This window comes from Nyctereutes procyonoides, unplaced genomic scaffold (genome assembly GCF_905146905.1).
Source record: "Nyctereutes procyonoides isolate TBG_1078 unplaced genomic scaffold, NYPRO_anot_genome, whole genome shotgun sequence".
NCBI lineage: Eukaryota > Metazoa > Chordata > Mammalia > Carnivora > Canidae > Nyctereutes > Nyctereutes procyonoides.
Genome location: NW_026575020.1, coordinates 45,321,438 through 45,336,480, shown reverse-complemented (window position 1 = coordinate 45,336,480; position 15,043 = coordinate 45,321,438). Strand labels below are relative to the sequence as shown.

Sequence of the window (15,043 nt, the reverse complement as noted above, 5' to 3'; positions counted from 1 at the left end):
GGACGTGAAGGCTGATGCCTGGAGGGAACAAAGGAAGTGGAATCAGAAAAGAACTTTCAGTGTCCTATCCGCATCGAGAGGGTAAAAACCCTGAACGGTGCACACAACCTCACAGTGAATTAAACGGATTTTCACATTTTCACATGACAATTGCAAGTCCAGCCAGTTTCTCTATGGGAATGCGGGGCTGGGATTAAGAACACAAGCCAGAGTGTCAGGCAGGCTTGAATTCGAATGACGACACCATCACTTAGTAGAAATATGATGATGGGTAAGTTATGTGACCTCCCTAAGCCTTGGTGTCCTCAATCATAGTGTGGTGTGATTATTTCATAGGGTTGTGAGGCCCAAATGTGTGTATGTAATACAGTTAGAATGGTGCCTGGACTATTAGGAGGTAGTACTTATTCACTAGTTTTATAATTTATATTTTATATTTTTTTATTTTTTATTATTTTTTATTTTATAATTGTTTTAAATATTTTATTTGAGAGAGAAAGACAGAGATAGTGACAGAGATAGCAAGAGCCAGGAGGAGAGGGAGAAGCAGGCTCCTCACTGAGCAGGGAGCCTGACACAGGGCTCACTTCCAGAACTCTGGGATCATGACCTGAAGTGAAGGCAGATGCTTAACCAACTGAGCCACCCAGGTGCCCCTATAATCATTATTTTATAAGGCAAGTTTTGACCAAGTGATTTCACCCCTACAAAGCTGTGTGTGAAGCAAGAGCATCATAAACATACGTTGAATGAATCCAGATGAGAAGGCACTGGTGGTTTTTGTAGAATGTGTTCCTGGTTTTCCTTCTCTATAAATACTAGAATGAAAACCATGATTTGAGAGATTGACCCATTATCAGCCCTGGCTGACTTGGACTAGACAGCCCTCCCAAAGCTTCTCCAGAAAAGACCTCTTTTTTAAAAATTTTTTTAAAATTTATTTATTTATGATAGTCACACACAGAGAGAGAGAGAGAGGCAGAGACACAGGCAGAGGGAGAAGCAGGCTCCATGCACCGGGAGCCCGATATGGGACCCGATCCCGCGTCTCCAGGATCGCGCCCCGAGCCAAAGGCAGGCGCCAAACCGCTGCGCCACCCAGGGATCCCAGAAAAGACCTCTTTTTAAACATGAGAGACAGAGAGAGAGAGAGAGGCAGAGACATAGGCAGAGGGAGAAGCAAGCTCCCTGCAAGGAGCCCAATGTGGGACTCGATCCCGGATCCTGGGATCATACCCTGAGCTGAAGGCAGATGCTCAACTACTGAGCCACTCAGGTGTCCCTCCAGAAAAGACCTCTAATCTCAGGGTCACCCTGTCTCCCCAGAACCAGCCTGAGCTCCGTAAATATACAAAAGGAGAATCCAAGAAGCAAGTCCTCTTTTTGTACCTCCAGCCATTTTAACCATGCATATTTTCTTCTCTAGGCTTCCTGGTTGCCTTGAGGGACTCTCACCCTTGGTGTTAGAGGTCTTTCATCCATGAACACCTATAAGAGAATGATAAACTTGTGTGGTTTTTTTTTTTCCATGTAGATCCAATAATTCAACAAGAGGGCCCAATGTGGGCAAGTGACACTAAGCTGAAGAGGCCAACTCGAGAGAGAAGAAATGTAGTCTCATCCTCCCAGCTAATGACCATGACTGAGAATACCTCTGAACGAGCCAAAAAAGGAGACTCAAGTGCCCTTTCCCAGAATGAGCCACATCCAGCCCTACCTCAGGTCTTCCAAGGAACAAACAGCCCTCAGGTGTTGAGTGAGTCCTTGAGACCACCACTCCTAACCACCACCATGGGAGGACCAAGAAGGGCACCATTTAGGTTCCAAGATGAAGATTTTTATTCCATTTTATCATTAGACCCTGGAGGAGAAAGTGATAACACTGAAGAGGAGACCCTCATAGCCGAAGAACTTTTGTTGGTTGGTATGCGCCCACCTCGTTCTCCTCCCAATCATAAGAGAAGTCGATTTCTTGGGACATTGGCCACACAGGACAAAAATAAAAATTTTGAAGAAAATCCTGAAAATTGCAGAGCTAATTCTGTAAGAAGAAATGAGTCCAGTCATGGCTCATTAAGAATAACCAATGCAACGGAGCTAGTGACAGAGCCACCTCCTCTTGGGCCAAGGGTGTTTCAAGACCCTGAGCCACCTAATGGGGGGTCTCCTAGAGAGAATGACAATGGTAATGGTGAACACAAGAACAGCACCTTTCCTTCATGGGACACCAAATCCGAAGCTAGTCTAGATGGTGACCTCAATGCTGAAAATGTACTTAGAGATTGTACTTCAGTGGAAGATAGGCCTGGTACTCACGATTATGAAAGAGATTGGCATGCCTATTTAAACAGTTCTAGTAATTCTCTTGACTATTTTCTTTCTGGCAGACCAACAGCTCCAAGATCACCAGTGAATTCATCTTATAACATTCCTGGCTCATTAATGCATTCTGCTATGAGAGAGGATATTCCAGTAGGCTTGTCAATGTCGTCAACGTTTATTCACAGTGCAGACTCAGAGGGAAACTCAAGATTTAATGTTCGTCGACCACTGTCCCCCATTAGAAATAGGAATCCATTTGCCAGTGCTGAAAACCAAAGTTATTTTCCAGTAAACAGTGTACATGAATTTGATGTCAGGGGAGCAGATGTTACTTTAACAAGCCCATCACAGGGGGCTCCATTATATGCAGAAGACCTCTTACTAAATTCTCAAAGCAGTTTGTCCTTTGTGGAAACTTCCAGCTCCTCTCCATCAAGAATGAATTTACAAGGCCATTTGCATGTGCCTGGGTCTCTGCAAGAAAACATACCTTTTACTTTCTTTGCAGTCTCTGATTTCCCAAATCAAAGTGATAATGGAAACAGAATGGCAGTCTCTGCTTTCAAGGATGAAAAGGAAGCCATTAAGATAAAGGCAGACCCTGAGAAACTCAAGAAATTACAAGAAAGGTAAGGGATTTTCATAATTAGATATATATACTTTTTTTTATTCCATGTTTCCCAGGTAGAAATAAGCAGTGCCTTCATTAGAGCATCATGGGAACTTTAAATCATAGATAGGCCCTTCTCTGGCATTTTAATGATTGCTTATATGGAGGAAATTGTCTATTTTGTTGCTCATAAAATATTTGTGTATGAGGAAAACTTTGATGTTCTGGTTCAATCTCTTCAAGATTCCCAAAGTGTTTTTTCCTTGAGTACCATAACTTTAAGGAAGGAAAGTTTGCTAGACATAAGGGGTTTTTGACTGCTACAAAGGGCTAGCTAGCTCTTCTCACCAACAATTAGGAACCAGGATTTTTTACAAAAAGGCTGCTATCTCCCCAGAGAGTGAACCACTCCACACTTGAAATTCACTAGCTCTCTCTCTTGGGACTTTGTGCAAATCCAACCAACAGTTCTAGAATTTGAATCTTTCCAACCAAAAGACCAGTCCCAACCAGTTACCGTGGTTACCTGAGTTCTCTGCAGGGCCACTGTGCTGGGGTAACTACTGCTTCCATTTTCTGTCTTCTTTCTCTTGCATGGGAGAGAAATAAGATCTTTTTTGTGGATCGCCTGTTTCTTTGATCTTCACTGTCTTGTAAGGTGATTTGGAGATGTTTCACAACTACGAAATTTGATACCGTGTAAAGCCATCATTAGACACCAAGTCAAGGATTTGACCCTTTCCTTTATGATGGGTGTTACCACTCCCTAGTGTTGGCTTACGGATCTAGAAATGGATTCTTTGAATGCAAGCCTTCCTTCTGTATGTTAGTACTGCTCATTTGGGCCATTAATTGTCCAGTTGATATTCATTCACAAGTGGAAAAATTCCATGGCAATGAATGAGAATGCAGGAGGCTAAGACAGGACACAGGATGCACCCCCGACTACTCCTCTAGATCTATTATCCAACTGCAAGAATGAGTAACTTTCCTGTTGGCAGGACCTTTTCTTTTCCATATTATGCAAGTTACCAGCACACTGACTCATGGTGAAGGACCAAAAGGCCTCACACACACCCATCTATACCTACCCAGAAATATAGCTTGAGACCCCCTGGTCAGGAGTCTAGACTTCCACCATCCCAAAGTGATGCCTTTGGGCTAAAAATGATTTCTTTTAAAAATTCATCCACTTCTCAGTGTGGCAATGCATTAAATAGCTATGAGTTGTGTACTTTCTTTATCAGACACCCTTTTTCTCTATATATAATAAACCTTATGCTTTTATTATCTCAAAAATGTTCACTTTAGGAAATATGGAAAATATAAACTTAAAGGAAAAATCACCTGTAATCCTATAATCCAGAGATAAGCACTACAAAAAATTTCATTTCCTGCCTTTATCTTTGCATATAAATGCAATTTTTAGTAAACATTGGCTCATATTTTATAATATGCCTCATTTTAATATTTCAAGCCCATTTCTCAAAGCCACACTTTGAGAAAAAATTTCCTTTGGTTAGTTACTTTAATGCATACAAATAATTAGAGCACTCTAAATAAAACAAAACCCAAATATCCCTGTGCCTACCTTCCAGCTAACAGAACTTTACTGGAGCTCTTGAGCCCCTCACCCACCCTATTTCATTTTCCTCCCTCATCTACACCCTCCTAACCCCTTCTGCCCCTAGGAAACCATTCTTGCATTGCAAGTGTCATTCTTATGCTTTTAACTTTTTATTTTATTTTTATTTTAAATTTTTATTTATTCATTCATGAGAGACACAGGGAGAAAGAGAGAGAGAGAGAGAGAGAGAGAGAGAGAGAGAGGCAGAAGCAGGCACCATGCAGGAAGCCTGACGTGGGACTCGATCCTGGGACTCCAGGATCACACCCTGGGCTGAAGGTGGCGCTAAACCACTGAGCCACCCAGGGATCCCCTGCTTTTAACTTTTTAAAATTTATTTATTTAGGGATCCCTGGGTGGCGCAGCAGTTTGGCGCCAGCTTTTGGCCCAGGGCGCGATCCTGGAAACCTGGGATCGAATCCCACATCGGGCTCCCGGTGCATGGAGCATGCTTCTCCCTCTGCCTATGTCTCTGCCCCTCTCTCTCTGTGACTATCATAAATAAATAAAAAAATAAAAATAAAATAAATAAAAAAATAAATAAAATTTATTTATTTATTTTAAGTAATCTCTACACCCAATGTGGGGCTCTAACTCACAACCCCAAGATCAAGAGTCACTCCTCCAACTGTGCCAGCCAGGTGCCCCTCCTTTTATTTTAATTTTGTTGTTGTTGGAAGTGTTTTGCTTTCTGGCTTCCCCGTAGGGATATATATTTATATATATTCCTAACAATATGTTGTGCATACTTTTTAATTCTGTAGAAATGTTACCCCTATTTCTGAACTCTGTAGAAATGGAATATCTATTCTTCCACAATTTGCTTTTCCCCCTAGCATCACTAGCAAGAGGCATCCTTGTTGATATTTTGGCTTTATTTTGTTCACTTTCCCGACTACAGAGTATTCCATTATATGAATATACCACAATTTGGCATTTTCCTGTTGATGGGCATTGGGGTTCTCTGCTGTTTTCTGCAAACAGTGCCGCATAAACATTCTTGCAAATGCCTCCTGGTGCACATGGGAAGAGTTCTCTGGGATATTTATCTTGGGGTGGGATTGCTGAGCTAAAGGGTAGCACACCTTCCACCATGCTAAATAATGAGTGTACTGTCTCACTAGTAATATATACTGTTGTGCATCCTTGCCAGCACTTACATTGATTGGCTTTTCAAAATTTTGCCTCTCTAATGAGAAAAAAATGATATTGTGGCCTTAATTTACATTTAATTTCATTGACTGTTAATGAGTTTAGGCATTTTATGTGCTCTTTTAAATGTCAAATGACCATTTGTGTTTCCTCTTTTGTAAAATACTCATTTATATCTTTTGTCCATTTTTCCTTTAGAATATTTCTCTCTTGTTTTAGGAGTCCCTTATACATTCCAGTCACTGATCTAATCCTTTAACAGTTATGTGTTGGAAATATCTTTTTGCAATTTGTAGTTTGTCTTTTCTCTTTCTTGATATCTTTTAATGAAAATTCTTAAAAAAATAAATAAAAATAAATTCTTAATTTTAATGAAGTCAAATGAATTCATCTTATGGATTGTGATTTGTATCTTCTTGTCTCGATGAAGAAATCCTTTCCAACTTAGGGTCATTATGATAGTCCTCCTATACTTTGTAAAATCTCCATAGTGTTACTTCGCACACTTAAGAGTATGAAATGAGTTTTGGACTTGAATGTGAAGTGAGGTTATGCATGATGAATGTGAAACTGTCCCAGGATCTTTCCCCGCTAAACTGAAAAGTCATGTCTGGGGACACCTGGGTAGCTCAGCAGTTGAGCATCTGCCTTTCGCTCAGGGTGTGATCCTGGGGTCCTGGGATCAAGTCCTACACTGGGCTCCTTGCATGGAGCCTGCTTCTCCCTCTGCCTGTGTCTCTGCCTCTCTCTCTGTGTCTCTCATGAATAAATAAATAAAATCTTAAAAAAAAAAAAAAGAGTCATGTCTGTCATATAACTATAAATGACCATGTTTGTTTCAGAGCTCTCTATTCTGGCCTGTTCTTTTTTGTTCTTTTCTAATCCAATACCACATCATCTTACTGTCTGTGACTTTTGTATATTTCGGTAGCCAGTGGCACAAAGCCTCCCTCCCCATTTTGTTCCTAAAGAGTCCTTGACTATAGGGGCGCCTGGGTGGCTCAGTTGATTAACCTGCTGCCTTCAGGTCAGGTCATGATCTTGGGATCAAGCCACACATTGGGCTCCCTGCTCAGTGGGAAGTCTGCTTCTCCCTCTCCTTCTGTCCCTCCCCCTGCTCAAGCTCTCTCACTGTCTCAAATAAATAAATAAAATCTTAATAAATAAATAAATATTTTAAAAAGAGTCCTTGACTATATATGTTTCAGAATCAGCTTATTGGGACTTTCACTGAAACTGTGTTGAATCTACAGATGATTCTGGGGGAAAACTGACATCTTGGAAATACTGAGTCTTTGAAAAATGTATCTCTTCTTTTGTTTGTGCCCATAATGGAAAACTATAATTCTGTTCCTCTTCATTGACTTCCCTTTCCTGGGGAGAAAGGTCTTTGAAAAAATGGAGCACATACTTCTATTCCAGAGCAATGCCCATTTCTTCCCCTTCTTTGATTTTAGTCTCTAGTCAGTTTCCTTTCCTTGACCAGACAGTCCTCAGTCCATGAGGATTCTAAAGAATAAGTCTTAGGCTTCTTAAGAGACTCCTTACATGTCCATCAACAGGCTAGTCTTCACTCATTATTTATTAAACACAAACATATTTGCTTACATTTTCATAATTCCATCTGCATCAGATTCCAGCAGCTTACCTTCTGGAATGTTGGCATAATTTTTTGGCCAAGTGTTATGCTATCGGTGAGTTCATGGCTAGGTTCATTGGTTCATCCCCATCCCAACCAACCTCCATTGAGTGATATTTTTGTGCAAATGCTTCCCCAGGCACTAGATGCTCTTTACAATCTGCAGAACAGTTGCACTGCCATCATGGCATCTGGCCCACAGCTCAGTCAGGTAGGTGGCAGAGGTATCATCATCACATGGCTTTACACATGAGGAAAACCCAAGAAGTTTAAGTAACTTGTCTAGAGTCATCAAGCTCACAAGTCTCAGAGGCAGACCTCAAACACAGGCCCTCTGCCCGTAGACCCTGTGCACTTACCAACACGGTGTACTACCAACTCCTACACAATGGCTGCGCCTGGGAGAGGGGGTCCCAGTTTTTCCTCTGGTTTTCCTCTGCAGCCCCATCCTTGGCCTCTGGTTTTCCGGTGGCAGTGGCCATTCTCATGGGCAGCTCGCATGAGTCAGTCACTGCTGAGGAGCCTGATAACAGGATCCCATGCACCTGGAAGAACTTTCAGGAGGGTTGGAGGGAGCAGTGGGTGATCCTGGGGAGCCCTGGCAGGGCCTCCCCCTTTAATGCCCTGGGAAATGGTATGTGTAGCTGTAGTTTGCAGAACCTGCAACCGTGCAGACCCTTGGTCATCAGGGCTTGTTTTCCATTTAGTCTCCTGCAGGAGGACTCAGAGGAAGAGGATGGAGACTTGTGTCGCATCTGTCAGATAGCCGGGGGTTCCCCAACTAACCCCCTCCTGGAGCCCTGTGGCTGTGTGGGCAGCCTACGGTTCGTTCATCAGGAGTGCCTGAAAAAGTGGCTGAAAGTGAAAATAACATCAGGTAGGCAGGGAAGGAAGCATGGGAATGTGCCTCGACTTATAATCAATGAGACGCCTGGTGTAGGATGCAGAGCCTTGATGACATCTCCCTCTGCCCCGTGAGCCATGGCTGGGAGAACTATGCCCCTGAACTCAGGGGCTCCTGCTCACAGCCCCAGTGGAAAGCAGAAGGATGAAATGCTGCCTTTAAATTATGGGAGGGAGAGGAATTTGCTTTCCAAGTCTGAGAGAAGAATCCTGGAATATACTTGTGGATCCTCCCCCACCGGCACCTGAGCAGAGAGGCTAAGATGCCTTCCCAGGAGGAAGGAAACTAAAATAGGTCAATGGTCGAACCTCAGCAAGTGCACAGCAAGCCATGCCAATAATGGACACCTGGCAAAAACTGGTCAGCTTCCTTTTATTTATGGGGGAAGAAGGATGTCATCTAAGAAACTATGCAAAGCTGCATTTTTTGCAAGAGGAGCAGGAAGAGAGCCCTGATCTAATTTTCTAGAACCGTCTTAGATTAGGAGATTTCCATGGGCTGGCTTTGTCAGCCCTGTCTTTTGCAGATCTTGTAACTGGATATACAGCCCTTTCTCAGCTCCCTGGGGAGGTTATAACCTAAATACTGCCACATGGGTAGTAGGTCAGCTGGCATTTTTTTGGCAGAGAATCGGGGGGGTTCTTTAAAACTTGGTTTTGGGAAGAAAGGCAACTTGAAAAACAAAACAGGAAACAGCAATGCAAGAACTCAATGACAAATAGCCACTGTGTCTTTCAGACACATCTGAAAACCTTTTACCCCATAGCCCAGATCCTTTTTCTCTCCTCTTCCACATTCTCCTCCTTGATTATCACTCTTCCAGGCAGCCCAGGGAGACTTAAGAGCTTCATCCCAACCCCACAGCATATGGCTGTGCCCCCTGGAAAGAGAGAGAGAGAGAGAGAGAGGAATGAATAGTGGGATGATCAGACCAACTGTGTCCTCCCTGGTCCCTTTTCCCCCCATGAGCATCTTCCCGGGCAGGAGAAACCTACACCCCCTACCAAGCTGCTGAAACACATCTCCATGTAGTGTGCTGGGTTCTCAATCCTGCAGACAGGGTAGAAACAAGGGGATCTCGGCTACTAATGATCCTGCCATGCAATGCTTTATTTAAAAAAAAAAAAAGATTTTATTTATTTATTCATGAGAGACAGAGAGAGAGGCGGAGGGAGAAGCAGGCTCCATGCAGGGAGCCTGACCTGGGACTCAATCCCGGGTCTCCAGGATCACACCCTGGGCTGAAGGTGGCATTAAACCACTGAACCACCTGGGCTGCCCTACCGTGCAGTGTTTTAACTTACTACAAATTCGGGCCAATTAAACATTTAACGCAGGAAAAAAATCGCTCGTGAAATGTGTAATGGAAGCCCTGCTAAATGCTTGTAAACGCCAATGTCAGTAGGGGTGTGCTGAGTGGGATCAGATCGGAAGACACAAGGGACACTCAGAATCCTAAAGTATTATAGAATGGCTCTAAAAAAAAGAAAAAACAAGCAAACAACACGCAGACATGAGATTACCGTTTATCCTTGTCTCTTGAAGTTCTCTATTATTTACTCTTTCTTTATGTCCCCCAGTGAAGCAAAGTAGAAAGTAGAATTGAAGTCTAAAGCTGCACAAGCCCTATCTTTACCAAATAAATGTGTTAGCTAATCAGTCCTGTTTCTCTAACGCATAAACTAAAGTGGCACATCCTTAGCAAAAGTGCAGCTCCTAGGCGAGGGGAAAAGACACAGAACACAACGTTTGCTTCAACACAGCACAGTTCCTGCATCTTCCAGTTTTGCTTTGAGGACTAGGATAAGTAGAGGAAAAGTGCTGATCTAGAATGCATGTTTAAAAAAAAAGAAAAGGGGATCCCTGGGTGGCACAGCGGTTTAACGCCTGCCTTTGGCCCAGGGCGTGATCCTGGAGACCCAAGATCAAATCCCATGCCAGGGCTCCTGGTGCATGGAGCCTGCTTCTCCCTCTGCCTATGTCTCTGCCTCTCTTTCTCTCTGTATGTGTGTCTATCATAAATAAATAAAAATTAAAAAAAAGAAAAGAAAAAAAGCCCACTGTAACAAAGGAAATTTCTTTTCCCAGATGAGGCTGAGCTCCTTCTCAGGTGCTGGCCGCAGATACTGCTGGGTTAGTTCCCACACATGGCCCCTGGCTCCCTTGCTCTCTTAGGTGGGAAGTCACCTGGGTGAGAGTAAAGGCAGATTTTTAAACCACAGCTGAGAATAGCTTCTGCCATCAATTTGGTCCTCGTATATTTATTTGCTTGGACCTGTGTTAGATCTGTCCAAAAAAAAAAAAAAAAGAGCAATAACAGAGGACAATATTCACTCTTTTTGGCAACCACCTGTGTTACAGACTCAGCCTCCATGTAGCGATTCCAATTTTATGAACCAGTATGTTTATATTTAAACAGAAAGCAAGACCTGTTATTTAAAAGTCCTGGGAATTTCGCTTATATGAAGCTTGCAAAATAATGAAAATGATTATGAAGGAAATTTTCCAGATCTCAAAATTTTCCTTTGTTGCAGTGGGCTTTTTTTCTTCTTTTCTACAGAAGATGGCTGACTTAAAAAAAAAAAAAAAGTCGCTAAAACTCAGAATTCATAATACACATGAGTTCATTCCCAAAATGTCAACACCAAGAGACCAGAGTGTCAACACGTAAAGACCCAGGGTTATATGTAACAAAGAATTCTTTAATTTAAGGAGCAGATCTAGGTGCTGTGAAAACTTGTGAGATGTGTAAGCAAGGCCTGCTGGTTGACCTGGATGATTTTAACGTGACGGACTTCTATCAGAAGCACCAGCAATCCCGGGTAAGAGAGGCTCACACCACTGTCTCCGAAGGCAAAGTCCATTAGCGGCACAAGGCTGGAAGCAAGGCTTTCCCTGATAAGACTATAGAAGGCCTGTGCACGGGATGAGTCTAGGAGTGTCCCCTAAGGTCACTTCTCCAAGAAGGTGTGCTATTACGTCAGCCCACAGTGCGGGGAGGGGTAGGGGCGTTCAAAGGTCTTACCCCCAGGGTTGAGGTCCCACTATTGTTAGGGATAAAAGTAGGAAGCCACAATAACTGACTGGACACAGAAACAGGAATAGTCTGGCAAGCTCCACACCCAGATTCGCGGAATATAAAATAGCAAAAGGGGGAAAAAATCAGGGTCTTGAAGGAAATGGTCCACAATTTACATATCAAGTAACTCTAGGTTAATAAGAAATTGCTTTACTCAAGGTTAATAAAAAGGTCGTTAGCACCTAGTGTGTGCTTTTTAATACCCGGTGAATTAATTCTCCTGGGGTATTTAGATTGCAATTCTTTTTTTTTTTTTTTAGAGATGTTATTTATTTATTAAATATTTATTTATTTACTTATGATAGACATAGAGAGAGAGAGGCAGGGACACAGGAGGAGGGAGAAGCAGGCTCCACGCCAGGAGCCCGATGTGGGACTCAATCTCGGGACTCCAGGATCACACCCTGGGCCAAAGGCAGGCGCCAAACTGCTAAGCCACCCAGAGATCCCCTAGAGATGTTATTTATTTATGAGAGAGCGAGAGTATGTGTGCTCCCTTAAGCAGTGGGAGGAGCAGAGAGCCCCACTCGGGGCTCGATCCCAGGACCCTGGGATCACCACCTGAGCCAAAGGCAGATGCTTAACCAACTGAGCTACCCAGGTACCCCTGTTTTGCAATTCTAATGCCGTGAAAAAGTTAACCATAGGTGGGCAGGTGATTCAGGCTCAGAATAATAGTTAATTGTTATCAGGCAAACAATCCTTTATTTAGAACTACAATGCCTAGGGAATCCCTGGGTGGCGCAACAGTTTGGCGCCTGCCTTTGGCCCAGGGCGCGATCCTGGAGACCCGGGATCGAATCCCACGTCGGGCTCCCGGTGCATGGAGCCTGCTTCTCCCTCTGCCTGTGTCTCTGCCTCTCTCTCTCTCTCTGTGTGACTATCATAAATTAAAAAAAAAAAAAAAAACCTACAATGCCTAATATGGAAGCCATAAGTCCCATATGGCTAAAGAACAAGTGGCTACTTCCACTCAAGATGTATTGGGTGTCTGGGTGGCTCTGTCAATTAAGCATTTAACTCTTCACCTCAGCTCAAGTCTTGATCTCAGAATCATTGAGTTCAGCCCCATGTTGGGCTCCATGCTGGGTGTGGAGCCTATTATATGTATATAAGTAGGCAAATAAATAAGTACATAAATAATCATTCTTCAGAGGAGTCACTTTGGCTTTCAGATCTTTAGCTTGTGTCCAGACCTAAAGCACAGCTGAGTCAAAATGCCACATATGGGTCTGGGCAATTGTCTAGTTACCTTTTGAAAATCCTAAGGTTGTGGGCACCTGGGTGGGTCAGTGGTTGAGTGTCTGCCTTCAGCTCAGATCATGATCCCTGAGTCCTGGGATAGAGTCCTGCATTGGGCTCCCTTGCAGGGAGCCTGCTTCTCTCTCTGCTTATGTCTCTGCCTTTCTCTCATGAATAAATACATAAAATCTTTTTTAAAAAAGATAAAATCCTAAGGCTGCTAGACCAAAGAATAAACTATTGATGAGAATGAAAGACTTGACCAGCACAACCAAGGAATATGATACAATGGGGGATAATGCCACACCAGCATTGAAGAGGTTGGGCATTAGGAAGTGGAAAGGAAGGGAGGGGGAAAGGAAAGGAAGAAAGAATTTCCTGAGAAATAAATGTACTTCAAGTCCATCCGTTTTGAGGCCCGAGGGTTTTGAATCACTTGGTCACAACCCCAGGCACTGAGAGGAGAAACAGAAGTGCTTCTGGAGTCACGCTACTGAGAGGAACCGGGCCCCATGGGCGCCTGCGGTCAGGGTACCAGCTAGGGTGCAAACAGCTTCCATGTGGTCATCTCAAAGATTATTTCAGGAAATAGAGCCCCTAGGACTGACCGGGAAGGACACGTCCAGACATGGCCAGGTTCTGTGGCATCCTACCAGAATGGTCTGCAGACATCACCAACACGGGACAGCCCAGGGCAATGCCTTACCTAGTAAAGACACCTGTTGGTTCCAAGCATCTCTGCATTGTTCGCCCTCTGTGAAGATGCTGCCACAGGGCCCTGTTGGGTTTACCCATGGTATTTGTAGAATTGACTCACTACTGGCACATTTTTCCAGCTATACTACAATGTTTGCACTCAAGTAGCCAGAGGCAGCGTGCCCCATGGAACAGCACACCCATTTTGCTAAAGTGTGCATCTGAATCTCGTTCCCTTCCCCAAAGTTGCTGTGTGAAACTACACAAACTCTCTGGCTCTCCTTTCTCTCGCCTGTGGGAAGTAGGAGATCATTGTTCCCCGGCAGCATGAGATGGGGAAAAACTTGAGTATATCCTCTAATCCGATGCCTGTGGAGATAAAGGTGCTCAGGGAATGAGAACCGCCATGTGACAGACCCAGGGATGCCCAATCTCTCTGGACTCAAAAAAGGCAGATAAGTGCACCAGGACCAGGCTAGAGCCCATTAGTGAAAAAAGCCAACCGGTCCACGCAGGGGTAAGACTCATAACCTCGGCTTCACAGCTTCCTCCAGCTGAGAGAAGCGGCCACTAGCACATCCTAACAGGAACCGTGAGAGGAACCATGTTGGCCAGGATCTAGGCAGAGGAGATGGTGGCTCCCTCAGCAGGGGTGAGTGAGGAGAGCTGAACAAAGGCCCCAAGTGGGCGGGAAAAGAAATCAACAAGGTGGGACAAAGCCTCTTGGGACTGGCACCGTGACCATTCTGAGGCCTGAAGTGACAGGGGCTGGGGCAATCACCGGGAAGGGGAGGCCTATAGTTACAGGAGAGTCATTGACAGCCTGTGACCTTCGGTAGAGCCTTGCCACTGCCCCGCGGAGAGAGAACAAGTTGGGCAACCACCCCACCCTCTCTCTCCTTCCACCCTCTGGTCTCCTGCCAGGGCCTCCCATTGCCCAAACCCAGTGAGAAGCCAGAGAACGAGGGGGCTGGTTAACGCAGTCCATTGAGATCAGCCTCCAGGCCACAGCGCAGGGTGGAAGGGGGCTCTGGAGGGAACGTGGAAGACATCCAGCACATAATCACTCTCCATGGAGGCAGAAAGGAGTTTACACTAGTTTCTATAAGAACCTGACAGGCCATCAAAGCCTTTGGAAAATGCCCTTCATTATAATCACAGGTAGAAGCTAGATTGACAGACCCACCCTGGTGAGAGAACAACAGTCCCAAGAACCAACAAGCGACATTTACCCGCTGATGGGAAACAGTGGAGGGCTCACCCTTTTACAAGGTTCTGACTACTCCCATGGCCCGCTGTGAATTTACCACGGTCTGTTTGCTAACAGTGAGTTTAAACCTGAGACAGTAGGGAAGCAAGACTTGGACAAGTTCAGAAACTCTCCATGAAGCAAGGCAGAAGTAACTATAGTTGGTGTATTTGTTTTAAAGATTTTACTTATTTATTCATGAGAGACAGAGAGAGGCAGAGATACAGGCAGAGGGAGAAGCAGGCTCCATGTGGAGAGCCTGATGTGGAACTTGATCCCAGGACCCTGGGACCACAGCCGGAGTCAAAGGCAGAAGCTCAACCACCGAGCCACGCAGGCACTCCATAACTGTTGTTAACACAAAGACATGGAGGATGGGGATCCCTGGGTGGCCCAGCGGTTTGGCGTCTGCCTTTGGCCCAGGGCGCGATCCTGGAGACCCGGGATCGAATCCCACGTCGGGCTCCCAGTGCATGGAGCCTGCTTCTCCCTCTGCCTGTGTCTCTGCCTCTCTCTCTCTGTG

General features: G+C 44.5%; 1 protein-coding gene across 1 annotated transcript in view; it reads left to right on the top strand.

The window, feature by feature from the left end:
• MARCHF10 (membrane associated ring-CH-type finger 10) overlaps nt 1-15,043 on the top strand; it is a 76,074-nt gene that overhangs the window by 49,758 nt on the left and 11,273 nt on the right. Inside the window, 3 exon segments of the mRNA XM_055327514.1 lie at nt 1,535-2,951; nt 8,058-8,227; nt 10,967-11,076. Coding sequence (XP_055183489.1) covers nt 1,535-2,951; nt 8,058-8,227; nt 10,967-11,076 — 1,697 coding nt within the window.